This window comes from Cynocephalus volans, chromosome 3 (genome assembly GCF_027409185.1).
Source record: "Cynocephalus volans isolate mCynVol1 chromosome 3, mCynVol1.pri, whole genome shotgun sequence".
Lineage (NCBI taxonomy): Eukaryota > Metazoa > Chordata > Mammalia > Dermoptera > Cynocephalidae > Cynocephalus > Cynocephalus volans.
Window position 1 is genome coordinate 103,192,307 of NC_084462.1, and position 19,645 is coordinate 103,211,951.

Genomic DNA, 19,645 nt, shown 5'->3' on the forward strand with positions numbered 1-19,645 from the left:
ATTCTATTCACTTATCAGGAAATATTTTGTGAATGCCCTATTATATGCCAGATGTTAGCAAGACTCTTGAGCACACAGGGTTAGATAATTCAGACGTAAGGCCCTGTTTTTACAGAATACACAGTCTAATGAGAAAAGCAGACACAAAGGAAGAGTACAGGGTATTTGAGAAGACTAGGTCCTCTGGGGCTTCCACGTTTAAGCTGTTCTTGAAGGATGGAGTGGAGTTACCTAATACAAAGATTTACGTCAAGGGAATGAGAAGAAACAGAGTGTTCCAGGCAAAGGAACTTTAAAACAGTAACTGTAGGTAGAAGACAGAAGTTAAGAAAAGTGATGGGCCAAAGATAAAATCATCGCATCCCTACTAACTGTCCCTGTGGCGAGTATGACTGCTTTACCAGCGTGAAATGGGGAGAATCATCTCCATTTCCATCCAGCCGCTCAGGAATGTTGAAAAGAAGGTAGAAATAGGAAGACAGTGTTGAGAGCCTTTGAAGAAGGGCCCTGTGGACATTCCTGCTGTTATTAAGCTCATTGTCCATTTCAGAACTCAGGCCAACACATTGTTGGAAGCCCTTGGGCAACACCCGTTTGCCTCACATCTCTCTCTCCCTTGAAAAATGCCCTCGAGGTTAACATTCAGCTTCACCACAGTGGATTCGGTTGGCAGTCAGGCTTGCTGAGCTACAGGTAATTAGGAAGAGAATGTCCTCTCTTCCAGTCGTGCTGTCCTCCCTACCGTATGAAGCCTTTGGAAATTCTTTTCCTTGGTCCCCTCCCTCATTAGCAGCAGTGGTCGCACTCCAGATCCTTCCTCTTGCAGGGTGTCCTCTGCTTCCCCCGCAGATGTACACAGTTCAGTAATCGAGGGACAGCTTCCTGTCGGTTGTAGGAGCCAAACGAGTTAGCTTAGTTCTGAAGACCTGAGACTCAGAAAAAGCAAGGCTAATTGGGAAAAGGAATTTCAATGGGAAACTCAATGTAGTACTGACAGTCTGACTTTCAACTTCTGCCGCATGTTGTGGTTCTGTATTCCATCACTCCTTGATGCTGCTTGCTATGGGACGACCTAAGTTGAGTTCGGCATGCTGGTAAAAAACGGTGGCTGGCCCACAAGCGTTTCCACCAGGAAACTGCAAGAATCGGAGGGCAGGATTTAAATTTGACTAACAGGTTGTTTTTTCCTCTATTTTTGACACGTAAAATTTTAGTTTTAGTTTCATTATTCTTGTAACGAAAAACTACAGCTGAGAGGGCGGATGTATGCACTACCTGATAAGTACTGGGGGCCGAAAGCATTTGAAAGTGGTGATCTGTGCGTTACATCTATGGCTGGGAGTATTTCCTTTTAAATATGTGGATTCTCCTGGTGTTCTCCTTTAAGTGTCCCTCTTGTGAGTATACTTCATCCGCTATGAATGCGAGGTGCAGCTAGTAAGAAAGTAGGTAGAGCACTGAGCATCAACACTTTATCGAGCTCTTCAACAAACTGCACAGTGTCACTCAACCTCTCCTCGGTTTCTCTCTTTGGAGAATATGTTGAGTCTTTCCACCATGCCGTTGTTATTATTTTACTTTTAGCATCTCCTGAAAATTTTCTTCGCATGGATCTGGTATAATAAAAACTAATTCTTTTCTGATGTTGTACGTGGACTGAAACTTGAAGACAGAATTTTTTACAAAAATGTTAGACTCCTCTTGAAGGATTGAGCTATAAAACAATGCATGCTGATGAGCTGCTTAAATTCAGCTTACTGAAATTTTTTCTGAATCAAGTTACACTAAAACTTATGCTGGTATGTACTTATGATCTTGAATTTTACCTTCAGTACAGAAGGTTGAGTGATAAAAGCAGATGTCAGCAAGCTAAGCTGTAGGACAGGAATACAGCTGTGTCTAACATGGGCTCTCCAGGGCTGCGAGACACATCAGGTATTCAAGTAAAAGTTGTGTGAGAGATCAGTGCAGGTTAATTTGAAGCATTCTTACAGCAAGCTCAGCACTTCTATTTTTCTGGACACATTGGGAAAAATCTCTGTATATGAGTTAGACTAACAGTCTCACTCTGCAACTAGAAGGGGCATGAGTATCTCAACAGTGCAAATAAGACTCAGCGAGATTGTGCAGTGTGCATGCTCACACCGTGATTAGCTGGAAAGCTGGAATGAGAAGGCTGGTTTCCTGGGTTCCCATTCAGACCCTGTACTCACACCTCTAAGTTGATTCTGCCCTACTCTTTTTTTGGATTGTTTGCTCTGTGGGAAGCCAGCTGCCATGTCATGAGAACACTCAAGCAGCCACATGGAGAGGTCAACATGCAGAGGAACTGAGGCCTCCACCCAACATCCAGCAAGCAACTGAAGCTCCTCCCAGCAGCCATATGAGTGAGCTTGGAAGCTGATACTCCAGTCCCAGTCAAGCCTTCAGAAGACTGCAGCTGTGGCTGACATTTTGACTGCAATCTCATGGGAGATCCCAAGCCAGGACTCCCTAACTTAGTTACTCCCAAATTCCTGACCTAGAGAAACCATGAGATAATAAATATTTATTGCTTTAGCCTGCTAAGATGGGAAGTAATTCTTACACAAGAATGAATGATACACCAGCCTATCATGATGCAAACTTATATTATTATATAGTTCAGTCCTCCAAGAAACATCTTATGATTTTGTACAAAAGTCTTCATCCAATATACAACATCAGAAAAGTCCTGCCTTTGAGTCTTGGCTCAGAGATAAATTCTCAGACACAAATTAGGATTTCACCTGAGACAGAAGGTATGTTTTATGAAGTTGTTTGAACAAGCTGTAAAACTGCTTTTGAACATAAATATTGGCTCTTAGAAGCAATGGCTATTCCTCCCTAAGTGTTCCAGTTCCACTGTTGAATCACCTCTTCAGGAAATGAGACCCTGTCTTAGTTGTCTGTGGTTCATCCAGAGAGAAATGCCAACAGAACACAATTCCCCACCCTTTCCCTTCCCACAGAATTATTTTAGGAACAACCAAGAAAACTATACCAAGTAGATTCTTCATCTGGATAAATGATTTTAGAAATGCTCCGAAATCCATCTATACAAACCTGGTTGTTCTGGGGTGTGTTGTTCTGATACACTCTGTGATAGTATTAGAGTCAAGAGCTAACATGTCACTTCCCCAGATGTTAACTGAGACACACCAGCTTGAGTTGCCATCTTACCTCCTTTCAAGGAAGGAAGCAAATTGGCATCTCCTCACAGTTAATAAAGATGTAAAGTTCCTTTGTTCTCTAAGTCACTTGTGAATGAATCAGGATTCCATGGTAGATTTAGTAGTATATTACTTGCCCTCAGAGGACCTAAATATAATGAAATAATCTCAGTGGTACAAATCCTGAGCTGAAGAGTAAAATTCTGTTCTGTAATGGCTAATCTTAATACTGCTAATAAACAGCTCTTGACATAATTTATCAAGGCTCACATTACTCTCCATCGGTATTATCCCTTAATCTTAAGAGTAGGTGGCAAGCTGAAGGAAACATCTAGAAATAAATTCTGGGATTGTCCCTTCCAATGAGAAGGAAATAATGCTGCGTTTCCTTAGGTGAAAGTGTGGAAGAAAACGCTAGTGTCGTGGTCAAGCTGCTCATCAGACGCCCAGAGTGCTTTGGCCCAGCCCTGCGGGGCGAGGGAGGAAACGGCCTGTTGGCAGCCATGCAGGGTGCCATCAAGATCTCAGAGAACCCAGCACTCGACCTCCCCTCTCAGGGATACAAGAGAGAAGTGTAAGTAAGCAAAATTGCCTTCTGGCACAGGTGTGGTTGGTGAGCTCCCAAACATCATCAGTGGGTGATTGATGAGGTGTCGGTAACTTCCCATGACGGAGAGCGCACAGGCTGTCAACAGTTGTGGTTACAGCATTTAAACTCACGTCATTGTCCTGTCTCTTCCAGTAAGCCTAGTGATCGTTATCTCCTTCATCCCTTCCATTTTCCCTACTCTGCTCAGCTCCACTGGCAAATCACAAAGCCAGCAAACTCTTTGGCCATCTTGCAGCATCAGCACTGGAGCAGACGCAGAGGCCTGGACCACGGCTCAGTCGTTGTCTGACTCCAGCGTGTTTCCTTCAATGTTTGAGCCCTGGTGTCTCATCCAATACCTCACTTTTAAAAACAGAAACAGGAGAGCCCTTCACTTCCTCGTCTGAAAGTGTGAGGACCCATCAGAAAAGTTTCTGATTTGATTGCTTGGAGGAAAAAGAGAGCTGAGGAACGTGAACAATTACAGCATTAATAATCTTGCTGTTTAAAGGTTGATGATATCGTTGGTGGATTATCTGATTGCCTTGTTACTTTCCACTTGTCTGTCTGGTGATCATTTCTCTTTCTTCATCACAGCCTCTAGATTAGACCCCAGAATTAGAGAACAGGTATAACCCAGCAGAGGTAACTCTTCAGCCAGTTGGCTTTTTTCTTTGTCAGCACTTCTGTTAGGTGGCCTAGTAGAGCTGGAAAGAACCTAAAACATATGCTGTCCCAACTTCCTCATGTAACATGAGGAAAAAACTCAAGCCCAAGGTCATATAGCTCGATAGCAGCAGAGCCAGGACATGGATGTAGCCCTCCTGCCTCCTATGTGCTTTCCATGTATGTTCAGGGAGGAAAAGGGAATGAATGGTTGTAGAACATACAGTCTGGACGATCATCTCCCGTGAGTACTCATGCCTTGAAGTTCATGGGATCTTAGGAATGGACAAATATTTGGGTTCTTTGAGCGTAATGAATGAAACTACCTTGTTGACCTCTGGAGATAGAGAAGGTTCCAAGGGAAGCAAAAACGGCAGAGGGTTTCCATATCAGGCAGCTCACATCTAATAATACAGCAGTGCCTGTCAGACATCTCACACCTCCCCTCTGTTGATTCTCTCTTTGCAGCACAGAGGACAATGGAGAGGAAGAAGAGATTGTCCATATGGGCAATGCAATTATGTCATTTTATTCAGCTCTTATAGATCTACTGGGCCGCTGTGCACCTGAAATGCACGTAAGTGATAGTGTTCCCAGAGAGCAACTTTGAGAAGCCTGTGCCGAGAACACTGTACATTCCTGTTTTAGTCCGTTTTGTGTTGCTATAACAGAATACCTGAAACTGGGTAATTTATAAAGAAAAGAAGTTTCTTTAGCTTGCGATTCTGGGACAGCTGCATCTGGCACAGGCCTCAGGCTGCTTCTACTCATGGCGGATAGTGGCAGGCAGCCAGCGGGTACAAGCAGATCACATGGTGACAGGAAGCAAGAGAGGAAGCAAGGGAGAGAGAAGGTGCCAGGGTCTTTTTAAGCAACAAGCGCTCGCGAGAACTGATAGAACGAGAACTCACTCATTAATCCCCCTCCCCCAGGGAGAGCACTAATCCATTCATGAGGGATCTGCCCCCATGACTCAATCAGTTTCCAACACAGCCACATTGGGGATCAAATTTCCACATGAGTTTTGGAGGGAACAACACATCCAAACCCCATCATTCCCTGAACCTAATTGATTTCTCTGTCTCTGACACTTAGTAACATACCTTTCTCTAGATTCCTTTTAACTAACATAAAGTAGTTTCCATCTCTAATACTTGATTCTGCACCTTTCCCAGCAAGGATGCCTGGGCAGATCCTTGTGTGACTTTTCTGTGGCAGTAGCTGGGCATATTTGCTACACATTTTGTTTCAAAAGCCCCCCAAAATTGTGTTTCCACGGGTGTCACTTTGGTCCAAATGTAACCAACATGATCCTTGACTGTGGCCATCAGGACACTCCACATGGAAAAATCCTCTTCCTGACGAGCATGGCGTTGAGCCCCAGGAAAGTGGTCTCTTCCCGAGGTTCACAGGTGATTGTTTCCCAGAGGTAGAGCTCTGCAGACATGCACTAGCAGGAGGCTCTGTTTTTATGGGATGTGTTCCCCGACTCCCACTTTTAACTAAAACATGTGCTCATTCCTTCCCTTTTTCACCTCTGCCGAGGGCTGAGAATTGACCTTGTTTCATATAAGGCCTCACATTAGTGAGAGAAGAAATAATTGCTCTTCGTATGAAAAGAAAGTCTAAATCTTGATAAAGGAAGTTGATTGGAATTCTTAGTGTTCCAGTTCTACTATGATAAACCGTCCTTTCCTTCATGGGCCTGTCTATTTCTGTGCCTTTAAACAGATAACAGAAACTTGAAAGGGAGCCAGGAAAACACTAGGGTATTCTACAGTCGTGGGGGAAGGGGGTGCTCAGGGACCCCTGTGTGTTTATTCTCTGGTTCCCCTAATCACCTCTCATCCCTTCAGAAAGCAAGTGGCACATTTCGCCCATTCTCAGGAAGGCAGCATGGGACAGTTAAGCCACCAGAGCCCCACTGGGAAGGGGTTTCTCCCCTCCTCGCTGCCTCTGCTCTAGCGCCTCACACACACGCCTTCTCAGAACCCTCCTGTGAGCCCCTTCTGTGCGAGTGGTGGGGGAAGGGACATGCTGTCATCAACAGCCTCCCTCTACTCACAGGAATGGGAGGTGTCAGCCAGGAGGGTACACAGGCATTCTCCTTACCCTGGGGACACCGAGCATCATATCCAGCATACCCTCAGCCCACGTGTGTGTTTCTGACCCGGGGCCCATGACAGTTCTATTCCTGGCTGAAGGCCTGCTCCCCCCACTTCAGAGACCACACGTGCAAGAGGATGCACTTGTCCAGGGTACATGCTGCGTGGCCCATCGGTGTCTGTGCAGATCGGGTTATCCACCCCAGGAACTCCACTGAGCCGCTCAAGTGCTCTCTGCCATTCTCTACCTGCTTCTTGCCTACTGCCAAGCCCCAGCATTAATCAAGCTTGTAGGAAACTGAAACGCATAAGCCATTTCTACATCTACCAGAATTCTAGGGTTTGGCATTGTGGCCACATTGTCAACACTCCCATCATGGCCACTGAGAGCTCCCTGTAGTGGGGTCACACTGAGAAGCCACCAGTGGGCCACTCACTCACTGCTGAGACTTGATGCCTTACCCACATGACCATTTGACTCACAGCAGAGGAGTCAAGTAACCTCCTTAGTCAAAGGTATTCCCTCAGTAGCACCTCTTCTGGAAAATCGAGGGAAAGCTCCTCTCTTTCCCTGTGACCGCAAGTGTCTGCAGCAATTAGGGAAACACAGAAGAATACCCCTGCCAGACGTTTGGAGGTGGGTGGAGCAGGGATGTGGGGACTTCGTTTATCTAATCTAGTTCTCCAATCCTACATTACAGCTTATCCGGACAGGAAAGGGGGAAGCCATCCGCATCAGGTCCATCCTGCGCTCCCTGGTCCCCACAGAGGACCTGGTTGGGATCATCAGCATCCCCTTGAAGCTGCCCTCCCTGAACAAAGGTAAGAGAGGCAGCTCAGGCTGGATCTGCCAGTCTCCCAGCGCCCGCTCACCCAGGGAGGGGCAGGACTCTGTCCCCAGTGCAGCAGCAGGCTGCCTGGGGAGAATGTCATGCTCTTTTTCTGGTGATGAGGAGTTTTCTCCTCCAGGCTCCAGCTGGCTGCTCTCTCCTTTGCTCCCCTGTGTCAAGACGATGTGTACCTACATCCCACAGGTACAGACAGACCTCATGGTCCTCCAAATGCTCCGACCCTCTCAAGGAGGCAAATGGAATGGAACAATGAAAGCTCTCACCACGGCTCTCCTCCTTTGCCTCTGTGTCCCCCAGACTCCTTAGGCAGCCAGAGCGACAGACAGGGCCACACACAGGCTCTCTTTTGCCACAGTCCTGTGCGCCTCCCAGCTGAGGATCATAAAGAGTTCTTCCCCCAGTGCCACATGTGACATTCGATCAATTAGTGTTATCTTTGCAAAACTTATACTCTCCCAAAAGTACTCTGCTTCTCCAAGTCACTCCACCTGCTATCCAGGCAGATGGGGGAACTGAGAAGGTGGCACGATACTGACCATTGCAGTGTTTCCCAAACAGATGGTCCACAGAACATTTTTGTAGGAGATAGTAGTAGGTGTACATATTAACAAGGAGTCTGGGATCAAATATGTTTGGAAAATGCTGTGAAAAACATCACATTTTTATTACTTCATGAAATTATAAAAATATTTATAATGTCTCTGAGAAAACTTATAAGAAAGAAAATAAATATTCAAGTCTGTTTCCTAAACTCTCGGTGTTCTTTGAGCACAAAACACGTATTTATGTCCCACCAAAATACTGTTCCTCAGAACATCAGGCATGTGTGAGAGACGAAGTCAGCCTCAGCCATTCAGGTCCAGCTCCCCCAGGTGAAAGCAGAGGGACCCCAGGTGCTCAGGGCAGGAGAGGGGGCAGCTCCCAGCCTGGGGGGGGTCCTCTCCCTCTCTCTTGCTTTCCTGCACTGATTCCTGGGCAGAATGGGGGTCTGGGCTCACTACCACTTAATTTTGTGCCCCTCGGGGTGCCTTACGAGGTCCCATACCTTTCCAGCACATTATTTAAATATGCTGTGACTACAGCTTGACCATTTGGGTGCTCTCTTTCCTAGTTTTTGCTGTAAACAAAATAGGAAGACTGTTTTTATACTCTCTCAAAATCCTCTTTATTTTCTGGGTCCAGCGGTTTTTTGGTTTTTTTCATGGTATTCTTCACTTCCTCTTTGAACCTCTTTATTTTTAGATGAACTGATTTAAGTTTCAACTAAATTAGATAATAGTTTCCAAATACTGAAAGAATGTGTCCCCAATTTTTGTGCTATTGATGATGTAATGGCTACAGACATGACATATTATTAAATTTAATCTGCCTTCATTTACGTTTTCTCCCTCACTTTCTTATGTCTTCACTCAACAAAGCAATAAACCTAGCCCCGATTCCTAGCATTTGCCCATTTCTGTGGTGTAAATAAATACTCTCACCATAGCCAATTTCAAGCTGCTAATGTGATGTCACTAAACAGATTTGGGAAAAGAAGGCACACAGCACACCGTTATATTGTATTTCCAACATACAAATACAATTGTAGTAAGATAATTAAGAAGTGATGAATCCTAATATTTGTTACCTTTTTAAATACAATGTACTCAATTTTATATTTTAATCCTTAACGATGGGCTTATTTAACAAATAGCTCACAAAATTCTTCCAACCCAGTATAAGCTGGCTCCAGCACAATGCCATGTTATTTCCAAAACTCCTGTTACTTATAAGGAGAACAAGCTATAGACAGTCAAGCTCTGTGTTGCCTTTTGAGACTGTGGAATTAGAAAAAGGGAAATGACATTTTCCGTGTGTCTTTCAGATGGGTCAGTCAGCGAGCCAGACATGGCAGCCAACTTCTGCCCCGACCACAAGGCACCCATGGTGCTGTTCTTGGACCGCGTTTACGGCATTAAGGATCAAACTTTCCTGCTCCACTTGCTGGAGGTTGGGTTTTTACCTGACTTAAGAGCCTCTGCTTCTCTAGATACAGTAAGTTACTAAAATAAGGAAAATTATTTTTCCTATCATTAGTAGCATTGGACTTAGAAGCACATATTTTCTGTCTACTCACTGATTACATTTTAGTAGCCTGCTTTAAAGGGTGAGAAAACAGAGACACCAAGAAATGGAAAATCTTAATCTGTTGGGCTAGAGACTGAGATGTAGGTAAATTTGACCTCAAATATTCATTCCAGCTTCCTCAGTTGCAGAGTCTCTCCACCTTGGCATTATCTGTTGTGGAAGGCTGTCCTGTGCATTGTAGAATGTTTAGCAGTATCCCGGGCCCCTACACAAGAGATACCCAGTCCCCACCCCTGCCAAAACCAATTCCAGATATCACCAAATGTCTCCTGGGGACAAAATCACCCTCAGATGAGAACCATGGCTCTACTGCCTATAAAAAAAAAGGTTGGCAGCATTATAGGCTGAAAATACTCTTGCCACTCTCACTCCTTAGTTTTATGTACTGACCTCAGGAAGGATAGGTATGAAGCCAGGGGCATGACAATGGTCGGTACAAGAGGCCAAAGACAAATACAAGTTTTGGAAATCAAGGGTGAGGTAAAGTAATTCAGCACCAACAGACATCGAGGCAGGAGGCACCAGGAGTTAAATCGTGCAGGTGCCAGATGCCACAAGTGACAACGGAGCAGAGAAACAGTGCCCCTGGAGTCCTGAGTCCAAAGAGGAAAAACAAACTCCATCAGCTTAAGTCTAAAAAACCTCTTGGCAGTTTAGGGTTGTTTTTAGAGTCAGTTATAAGTTTTCTCAAAGGCTCCACCTGGTGTCCAACAGAGATAGAAGTCTGAGCCCTGTGATGGGCATTCAGTGGCCAGTACCTTAACTGGGACAGATTCCATTTGAGTGCGTTACCTGGCGCTGGAAAGCAGTACGAGCCCCAACCTGAATGGGAGCTCCATCCCTCCCTGTGGCATGGAGGTGAGAAATGGTATGTCTGTGAAGGTGTTCGGGGCATAATATCCTTTTGGATAATTAAAACAGTTCTCCACCACTACTTTTGTTTTGAGCTTTTCTATAAATTCCTTGATTTAAAAAAAAAATTTTTTTTAACTGTGGGACCTCCCCAAGCTTTCTGATCAAAGCATTTAATTTTTTTATAGATCAAATAAACAGCAAATGCTGTTCTAGCATCTGGTGTTCAATCACATGCTTGTCCAAGCACCATCTACAACAAAAAGGTTTTGTATTCAGTTCCTCAGCGCACAGACAGTCGTGCCTTCCCTTTTGAAAATTTTTAAGCCACTGGAATGAAAGCTCTGTCCTTTTTTCATTTTTAACAACTCTCTTAAAGTGATAAATGTGAAAGATTTGCTATTTCTTCTAGCATGATTACTGAAGTTTCTAGAGGACACACTTTTGATAATTAATTGGAACATTCAAAAATGTGTATAGTTCAAAGAAAACAGTTTTTCAAATCATAAGTTATAAAAAATGTGTTACCGATATAGTGGCTGTGATAATCATGGGAAATAATGATATTATTTTATTTCTATGGATCTCAATGTTTCTTTTGAAGTTCTGCAGTTTTCAAAGATGGTAGTAAAGCATGCTTTGGCTATATTTAGTGTCACTAAATGGGTCTTCCATGAATTCAACCTGTTCACCTAAATGAACAAAAGCGTTGTAAGCAAGAATTACTCTAGAGTCTTGGAGAAAGTCCTCAGTTTCTCTTCCTTTTACACTTTTTCCCATGCAAGGTTAGGTTTCTTTTAGTGAGGTCTGCCCTCGTGTCATTTATCAGGCTGGGAATTGCTCACAATGCTCTTAAATTAACTGATGGGAGTCAGAGCTCCACTTCTCTTTGTAAAGCTGTCACTGCACTGGTGAATTTGAGAGATTGCTTGGACAATGTGTGAGTCCCCAGAGGGTGACAAAGGCTAGCTAAAACCAGGATAATAATGTGATAGTCTGGCAGCTGGACTTTGCAAGCATCAAGGATATTGGGTTAGACTGGCCATCAGCTGATTTTAATAAGGGATCAAAATTCTTGTTTGAGGGGAACAGATGTTTATCGGGTCATTTGGGATGAGTTAGGACTAGGCAGCCTTTGTTCTTTGTTTTCTCCTGTTTATCGTTTCTTTTAACCTGATTTTTAAATTATTATTATTATTATTTAAAATGCAAAAGGAAAACAAATCTGCTGGCAAGGTAGAAAGTTGTTCACTCTGTATCTGTGAACCGTGGACACGTGTGAGCTACCAGCCTGCTACATGGGAGCTCAGAGCACGGGGTAAGCTTTGCTTTGTTCCCTAAGGAGATTAACCAGTGTCCTAATCCCCTTTCCCTAGGTTTCCCTAAGCACCACAGAGGCTGCACTTGCACTAAATCGGTATATATGTTCTGCTGTGCTCCCACTGCTTACAAGATGTGCACCTCTCTTTGCTGGAACAGAACACTACACCTCTCTGATCGATTCTACACTGCAAACAATATACAGGCTTTCCAAGGGACGTTCCCTCACCAAAGCACAGAGGGACACCATAGAAGAATGTTTGCTTGCCATTTGCAAGTAAGTACCCTTCCTGTGTTTTTTTACTTCTGTGTATGCAGCCATGTCAACTGCATTCAGCGTGTAATCTGAAAATTGGTGGTACAGTCTGAGGAAGCTCCCACGACTTTGACTACAACAGCCCTCCCCAAGCATCCCCTCCCAGGGTGTGCTTGGTCCCCCTATTTGCCACAGGCTCTTCCTTGAGGCTCATCTCTCACTATGCGGGAGGGGAGGGCACAGCTCAGGCATTAGCCCACAGCGTTGATAGATCAGGAGGGGATGCTTTCAGGCCTGAAGTGCTCAGATTAAGAACTAACTTTTTAATTCCCAAGACAGAGCCAGAAGTAGGTTTTTCTGTCCTCTAATGAGTTTACACAGAGGGCAGACTCTAAGAGTATAAATCAAAGTGACCCACCTCCCAGCCTCCCAAGACCTGGGGCAAAGAAAAGAATCTCCAGTCATATGGGGAAATTAAGGGCAACAGTTTTTACTACTGCAGATGGACATCAAAGCCAACTGAGGATAAAGAGTAGAGTTACCCCAAGGGCCTTGGATCCTCAGGAATCTACATGAAGTCTAGGAACAAAAGAAGAAGGAGTTTTTCAATAGCAGATCTTAGCAGCATGGGCTAGGCTCATGATCTGTTTTTAGCCAGTGGTTTTCTTCCTCAGCTGCATATTAGAATCACCTGGCAAGCTACTAAATAACTATCCCAGTACCCAGGCCACAGCCCAGCCCAATAAATCAAAACCTCAAGGGATGGGACCCAGGCATCTCGCTGTTGAAACTCCCCATGTGATTCCAATATGCAGCCAAGATTGAGAATCACTGCTTTAGGTTGCCTGGTGAGAGGATCAACAGGCTTCCCCTTTTGGGGCCAAGATAGGTACGGTCCTGATTTTTGTGGAATGATTTGTTCCCTAATCGCACAAGAGATGGCTATGCTACCTAGAAAAAACTTATCAGTCCTTTTAGAACATCACACTAAAAGGCAGTCTCAACAACGAGATAGCACTACACACAAATTAGAATGGCCAAAACCCAGAGCACTGACAACACCAAATGCTGCCGAGGATGCAGAGCAACCAGAACTCTCATGCATTGCTGGTGGGAGTGCAAAACGTACAGCCACTTCTGGAGAGAGTTTGGCGGTTTCTTACAAAACTAAACATGTTCTTACCACACAATTCTGAAATCATGCTTCTTGGTATTTACCCAAATGAGTTGAAAATATGTCCACACAAAAACCTGCACACAGATGTTTATAGCAGTTTTATTCATAATTGCCAAAACTTGGAAGCAACCAAGATGTCCTTGAGTAGGTGAATGGTTAAACTTTGGTGCATCCAGACAATGGAATATTATTCAGTGCTAAAAAGAAATGAGCTATCAAGCCATGAAAAGACATGGGGGAACCTTAAATGCATATTAATTACTAAGTGAAAGAAGCCAGTCTAAAAAGGCTACATACTGTATGATTCCAACTATATGATGTTCTGGAAAAGGCAAAACTAAGGAGACAGTATAAAGATCAGTGTGGCCAGGGTTTGGGGGAGGGAGGGAAGGATGAATAGACAGAGCATGGAGGACTTTTAGGGCAGTGAAAATACTCTGTATGATACTTTAATGGTGGGTATATGTCACTAAACACTTGTCCAAACCCATAGAATGTACAAACCAAAAGTGAACCCTAATGTAACTTATAGATTTCAGGTAATGATGATGTGTCAATGTGGGTTCATCAGCTGTCACAAATGTACCAACCAGGCGGGGGATGTTGATAATGGGGGAGGCCGTACATAGTCGGGGAGCAGGTTATATATCAGAATTCTCTGAACCCTCTGTTCAATTTTGCTATGAACCTGAAGCTGCGCTGAAAACTAAAGTTTGTTTTTAAAAAAGTTTTAGAAATATTTTTAAAAGGGCAATCTCATGCATCTATTTCAAATATAACATGGTCCCTACTTTTAAAATGCTTTATTAAAATTAAACTGTATCTGCTGTATTTGTATCTTCTAAGGCCTGTAGGATTCAACTACAAAGGTACTTTTAAAAGTTCATGGAAAAATAGAATGAAAAGATAATATGAATCTTTCCAGGAACTTTTCGAAGACCCTCACATTTTAGGGGACAAGCTGTGTCATTGCACAGTATTGTTTTGGGGGGTGAGTAGTAGAGGTTGGAGGGTGGGAAGAGGACTTCTGCCCAACCCCCCAAAAGGGGTTTCCCCCTGAGATCGCCTTCCAAAATCAGGCCCTATATTCTGTCACTTCTTCATTCATTCCAAGATTACTATAATAACTGGCAGGGAAGTAAGCTAATTAGAATGCTTTTGTCTTTCAAGAGAGACATGGCTTGGTGAGCAGACTGATAGACCTCTGGGAATTAATAGGGTACCCAGGTTTTCCACTCTGCCACTTCAGAAGGAAGAGTAATGGCCCCATGACTTGTTTATATGAGCCTCAACTTTTCTTCTCAATGGTGGTGAGGGGAATAAATAATGAGTTTACATGAAAAGAAATCCTTCCTATCGGAGTTGATTCTGTCATTGGCTGGAAACAGCAGCAACAGCAGCCACAGCTCTTGTCCTGCCTTCTGGTAGATCTGGCCTCTGCATGTGTCTCAGGAACCACGTTAACCAAGGAGCCTGCCTCCCAACCTAAGCTTTCCTAGTAACAAAGTCATGTCAGCGGAACTGCTCTGAGCTGCAAGTATTTTTTTTTAATATACATGCAACATAAATTGTAACGTATAAAATTTATATATTTACATTTATGCTATATGAAATTATATGTATTATTTATTTTTTATTTTAATTTATCCATATACAGTGTAACTGATTTTTGTGTCCCTTTACCAATTCTCTCCTTTTGAGCCAAATATTTTTAAAGAAATCAGACTTTGGGGAAATTAGAATTTTATATCAAAACGAAAATATAACTCACAGCCCTATTTCTACCCTTGTAGGGCCCTGCACACTCCTCTTCTTGGCCACTTGAGTTCTAGATATAGCAAACTCACACTTGACTAGATTTTTTCATTGTTTACTTTTAATAAGTCGGGAATTAATAGATTTATTGCACTCCTTGATTTTATTGAAGTTAGTCTTAGGTGATAATTGCTAATTATCTGAATGATAATGTGAAACATTGAGTAATTTTACATGATAATTCTAGATTGAGAGACAAGGCTCCTTACTTGCCGTGTATTTTTTTTTTTTTTTTTTGTCGTTTTCGTGACCGGCACTCAGCCAGTGAGTGCACCGGTCATTCCTATATAGGATCCGAACCCGCGGCGGGAGCGTCGCCGCGATCCCAGCGCAGCACTCTACCGAGTGCGCCACGGGCCCGTGTATTTTGATTAGCCCTTTTCACCCCGAAGCTCTTTATCCCAAGGCTAGCTCTAGAAAAAGTTGTGAAACAGTTGAGCTTTGTTTTCCATGTCTGTCTGAGTTCATCCTCCTTGTGACAGATGCCTCCAAGAATTTCTCCCATGGCATTCTGACATTTAACATCAGAGTTATGAGCTTTGCCTCCATAGTTCCTTAGGCAACTGTGGGAGAAATTCGAGTTTCACGAACTTCTGTACCAAATTGTGTGTGAATCAGTGTGCATTTATGCCAGATACCAAGGCCATAAACTGTGTAATTTGATAAATTATTCTTTAATTGATTACTGTGTTTGCCTTTTAAAAGAGTTGTTTTGAGAAAAAAAAAAAGCCTTTACTCAAAGAAATTTTTTCAATAGTGAGAATTTGATGGACCAGATCATAACCTAGAGGGCTTTAAAGTTCCCTTCAAATCACACCAGTAGGTGGCCTCAGATTCCACGTAAGCAGCTGGTCAGCTCTACCTTCTCCCTTTGCAGAGTTCAAGGGGACTGTCAGTCCTTAGAGATGGCTATAAAATTAACTGCACCTTCTCTCTGTTATATTCTTTGCACATAATCATTGTATATATTTTGAGTATGCATAGATCCTAGAACATTTTGTAACATGGTGATTGGAATTTTACCTTAGATATCCCAATTCATTAGCATATGTCCCTCTTTCTAAATTTTAACTACACTTAATTTTTAAATGTGATGTCACTGAATGTCACTTATCCAAGATCTTGTCTTTTAGGAGCTAATTGCTTTGAGGCTTAGCTCTAATATATGCTTATTGTTGAGTGTTTCTTTCACTCTTTTAATCCTTCCTTTATTTTCTTTTATTCTGCCTTTCTGTTTTTATTTCATACTGCAGTCACTTGAGGCCTTCTATGTTACAGCAACTCCTGCGACGTCTTGTTTTTGATGTGCCACAACTCAACGAATACTGCAAAATGCCTCTCAAGGTAAACATCACTATTGCACACTCCATGGCACAGGAAACTTGCCTTGTACAACATGTCATCATAATTTGTGGAGCAAAACCCATGCTAAATGGGCTTTACTCCTTTAAACTGATAGTTAGCTAACAAGATACAACCCACAAAATCACACTCCTTCTTAAATGTCCAAGTTGAAGAAAGTAGATTCGCTAGATTCATTCACTGCTTCAGTTTTCTTTTATTGCTTTCCACTGACTACTTGATAACTCGCAAAGTAAGAGTAAGGGAGCTTGGATCTTGCCCTTTCCTGCCCTAATTTGGTTTTCAGAACAAAATCTCAAAAAGCTTTGAAGGCCTTGTAGTTTCTCATTTCAAGAGACTGAAATGACCTTTTTCTATTCCATATTGTTTTGTGCTTTTTTTTCTTTTTTGATAACAGATCCTTTTTTTCTACTTTTTTTTTTATTAATGAAATGGCCATGGAGCCCTCTCTTTTTTGTAATCTCTTTCCTAATTTTTCTTATAAATTACAAATATTTCATCACCACCACTGGTAGTATCTGGGTCCACATGGCACCATGATCAGCCACCCTCCCAAGAGCGCGGTGTTTTTATCTTTTATCTCTGAGGCACCTACCATATTTGCATGTTCAAAAGTGTCAGCAATGACCAGCCACACCTGAAAATTCTGCCCAGTGATTTTAACAGAAGTTTCCCCTCTTTTTAGAAATAGTCCAAGCAAGGATTTCAAGCATTTTGCTGGGTTAACCAGAATCCCAGAAGCCTTTAGTTTAATCTCCTGTCTCAGTGCCAGGAAGAAAACATCTCGTATGTTCCCAGAGATTTCACAGTCCTCCAAGGGCTAGTTCTTCTCTCTAACCTTAATAGTCCCAGTTTTCATCTCAAAAAGTACTTTAGCTGCAAACCACGGTTTGCACACTTGGCATTGCTTCCTCTGCAGCCCTCTTCTATCAGCTGGATGCTGGCTCTGAATAGGCATTATTGATGCCACTTAATAAGCTCACTTTCACCTCTCCCATCAGTGGGATTTTTCTTAGAGTAAGTGGATCCCACCTGCTGGGATGGGAGCGTTAGCAGTGTACGTCTTCCCTCTACTGGCCAGATATGGAACTGCTGTGACATCACTGGTCTTTGGAGGGCTGGTGAGAGGGAAGAAAGCCATGGGTAATAATCCATGCAGAGAAAATCTTCAGACCCACGACTTGCTGCCCACCACCCCCTCCTCATACCAGCATCCCCCAGGGTCTTCCAGAATTATAAGCATAGGTCTCAGAAGAAATTCTTCCCAGCTCTAGAACAGCACACTAACTTCTTTCAGAGAGTTGCATTTTCTCATTTGAAGTAGAAAGCGTTCCCCTCCCTTTTCTCATAACAGCTGGGGGCACGTTAGGAGGCACAAGAATTAATCAGGCAGATTCGGCTCAGGCTAGAGCTCATTAGGCAAAAGAACAGACCAGTGGAATTTGAAGGGCCTCTTTGTAGACAACCCAACTGTTTCAAATGTTAGCTTCATCCTCATTATCTCTGCTTACTATTTTATTCTGCCCTGCATGTTTTTGATGCCTGTGGATTTTCTCTATCCCACCCCACTGATGTAATCCTATTCTGAACCTCCCAGCTTCTGACGAATCACTACGAGCAGTGCTGGAAGTACTACTGTCTGCCTTCAGGATGGGGGAGCTACGGTCTAGCCGTGGAGGAAGAACTGCACCTAACAGAGAAGCTCTTCTGGGGGATTTTTGACTCCCTGTCCCATAAGGTAATGACAGTGCTTCCTGAACAAAAAGGGAGGACCTCCATGATTCAATTAACTACAAATAACAATAATTAACAACTCTTTAGCTTTACCATATGCTGGGAGGGGCTAAGTCCTTCACAACTGTATTACATTAATCCTTACCCCAACTCTCTGAAATAGGAACTATCATAATCCTCATTTTACAGGTGAAGAAAAGTCTCAGGGCAGTTGAATAATTTGCCAGACTCACAAAGCTAACAGATGGGAGAGCGGCTACCAGCGTAAATTACAGAAATGTTTCCTGGTTTCAGTCTTGATGACTGGGTTTGGCTCTTTCTTTCTCCCTGACTTGGTTTGGCTCCTGTTAGCCAGCCGTCCCTAGGCTCAAGCCAAAAGGAAAAGTCCTGACATCTGCTCTGATGCTGGGACATAGGATTTACAGAAGACTTGAAGCCACTTTGGGCAAGGGTCTTCATAGCCACTCTTTTGAGAAAGAGGTCAGGTGAGGACTCAGAGCTTCTGAATCCCAAGATTGAAATAGAGCTTCAACTCTCAGACTTCGCTTCACTTCCTTTTAACCCAATTTATTCAGATTTGTGAGGCCACCGGCTTTAAAAGTAGAAAATGAGTAGTTCTGGTTTTTTTTTAGAGAATTCTGGGACACATGGAGCTTGTTCACCTGCGCTTTTACCCCTGGATTCTTTTGGTCCAGTATAAGCAGATGAGAAGCTGTTCCCAACCCCTTGGTATTTGACTGAAATTCATTCCTGGCTAGGTTCAAGAGAGAATGGATGTGATTCTGGGCATTCTGTGGATGGTATCAATGTATGCCCCACATCCACTACTGCGGAGCTTGGCAAAGCTTACTGTGCCCTCTCCAGGTGTAGGTTGGGTCAGTTTCTATAATCATCCGTGGCAGACAAGTTTATAGACTTTTCTGGCCTAGGAAGAACCTCTAGATATTCTTGAAATTAACTATTTGGGAGATATTGATTTAAACCTTGGTTTAAGATTTTTTTAACTTAAAGCAAATGGCTTGAGGGCTTTACACACTGTCATTTTATTCTCCAAGGATACCACCAGTTTCCACCAGAAAATATTAAAGGAGTTATGCATTGCCCATTTTGGTTAACCTGGACAAGTGCAGCCATTTTACCTTTATTTTCAGCTGATTGGTGAATGGGACTATCTAATGGCTGTGGCTGGGGTTTCTCTACTAACGTGGTCTTCGTCTTTCCTCACAGAAATATGATCCAGATCTTTTCCGAATGGCTCTCCCTTGTCTCAGTGCTATAGCTGGTGCCTTACCACCAGATTATGTAGATACCAGAATCACAGCCACATTGGAGAAACAAGTCTCAGTGGATGCAGATGGCAACTTCGACCCCAAACCTATCAATACCGTGAAGTGAGTCCAGAATCATCTCTAAGCCAGTTCTATATTTTGTCTAGTAGCCAATGTTTTTCTTTCAGAAGGTAGCAAGAAATTTAAGCTTTCTTTCCCTCCTGCCAACACTGTTCATCATTTCCCTTGACACAACAAAGTCACATCAGGTACAAGATTTAATCCATCCATATCTAATTATATGTATTATTATATGCTGAGCTTTTTTTTGA

General features: G+C 43.1%; 1 protein-coding gene across 1 annotated transcript in view; it reads left to right on the forward strand.

Moving 5' to 3' along the window:
- RYR3 (ryanodine receptor 3) overlaps positions 1–19,645 on the forward strand; it is a 491,041-nt gene that overhangs the window by 374,172 nt on the left and 97,224 nt on the right. Inside the window, exons 44-52 of the mRNA XM_063091474.1 lie at positions 3,585–3,765; positions 4,796–4,798; positions 4,915–5,023; positions 7,253–7,373; positions 9,267–9,436; positions 11,758–11,978; positions 16,203–16,293; positions 17,909–18,049; positions 19,273–19,436. Coding sequence (XP_062947544.1) covers positions 3,585–3,765; positions 4,796–4,798; positions 4,915–5,023; positions 7,253–7,373; positions 9,267–9,436; positions 11,758–11,978; positions 16,203–16,293; positions 17,909–18,049; positions 19,273–19,436 — 1,201 coding nt within the window. The remainder of the gene's footprint in view (positions 1–3,584; positions 3,766–4,795; positions 4,799–4,914; positions 5,024–7,252; positions 7,374–9,266; positions 9,437–11,757; positions 11,979–16,202; positions 16,294–17,908; positions 18,050–19,272; positions 19,437–19,645) is intronic.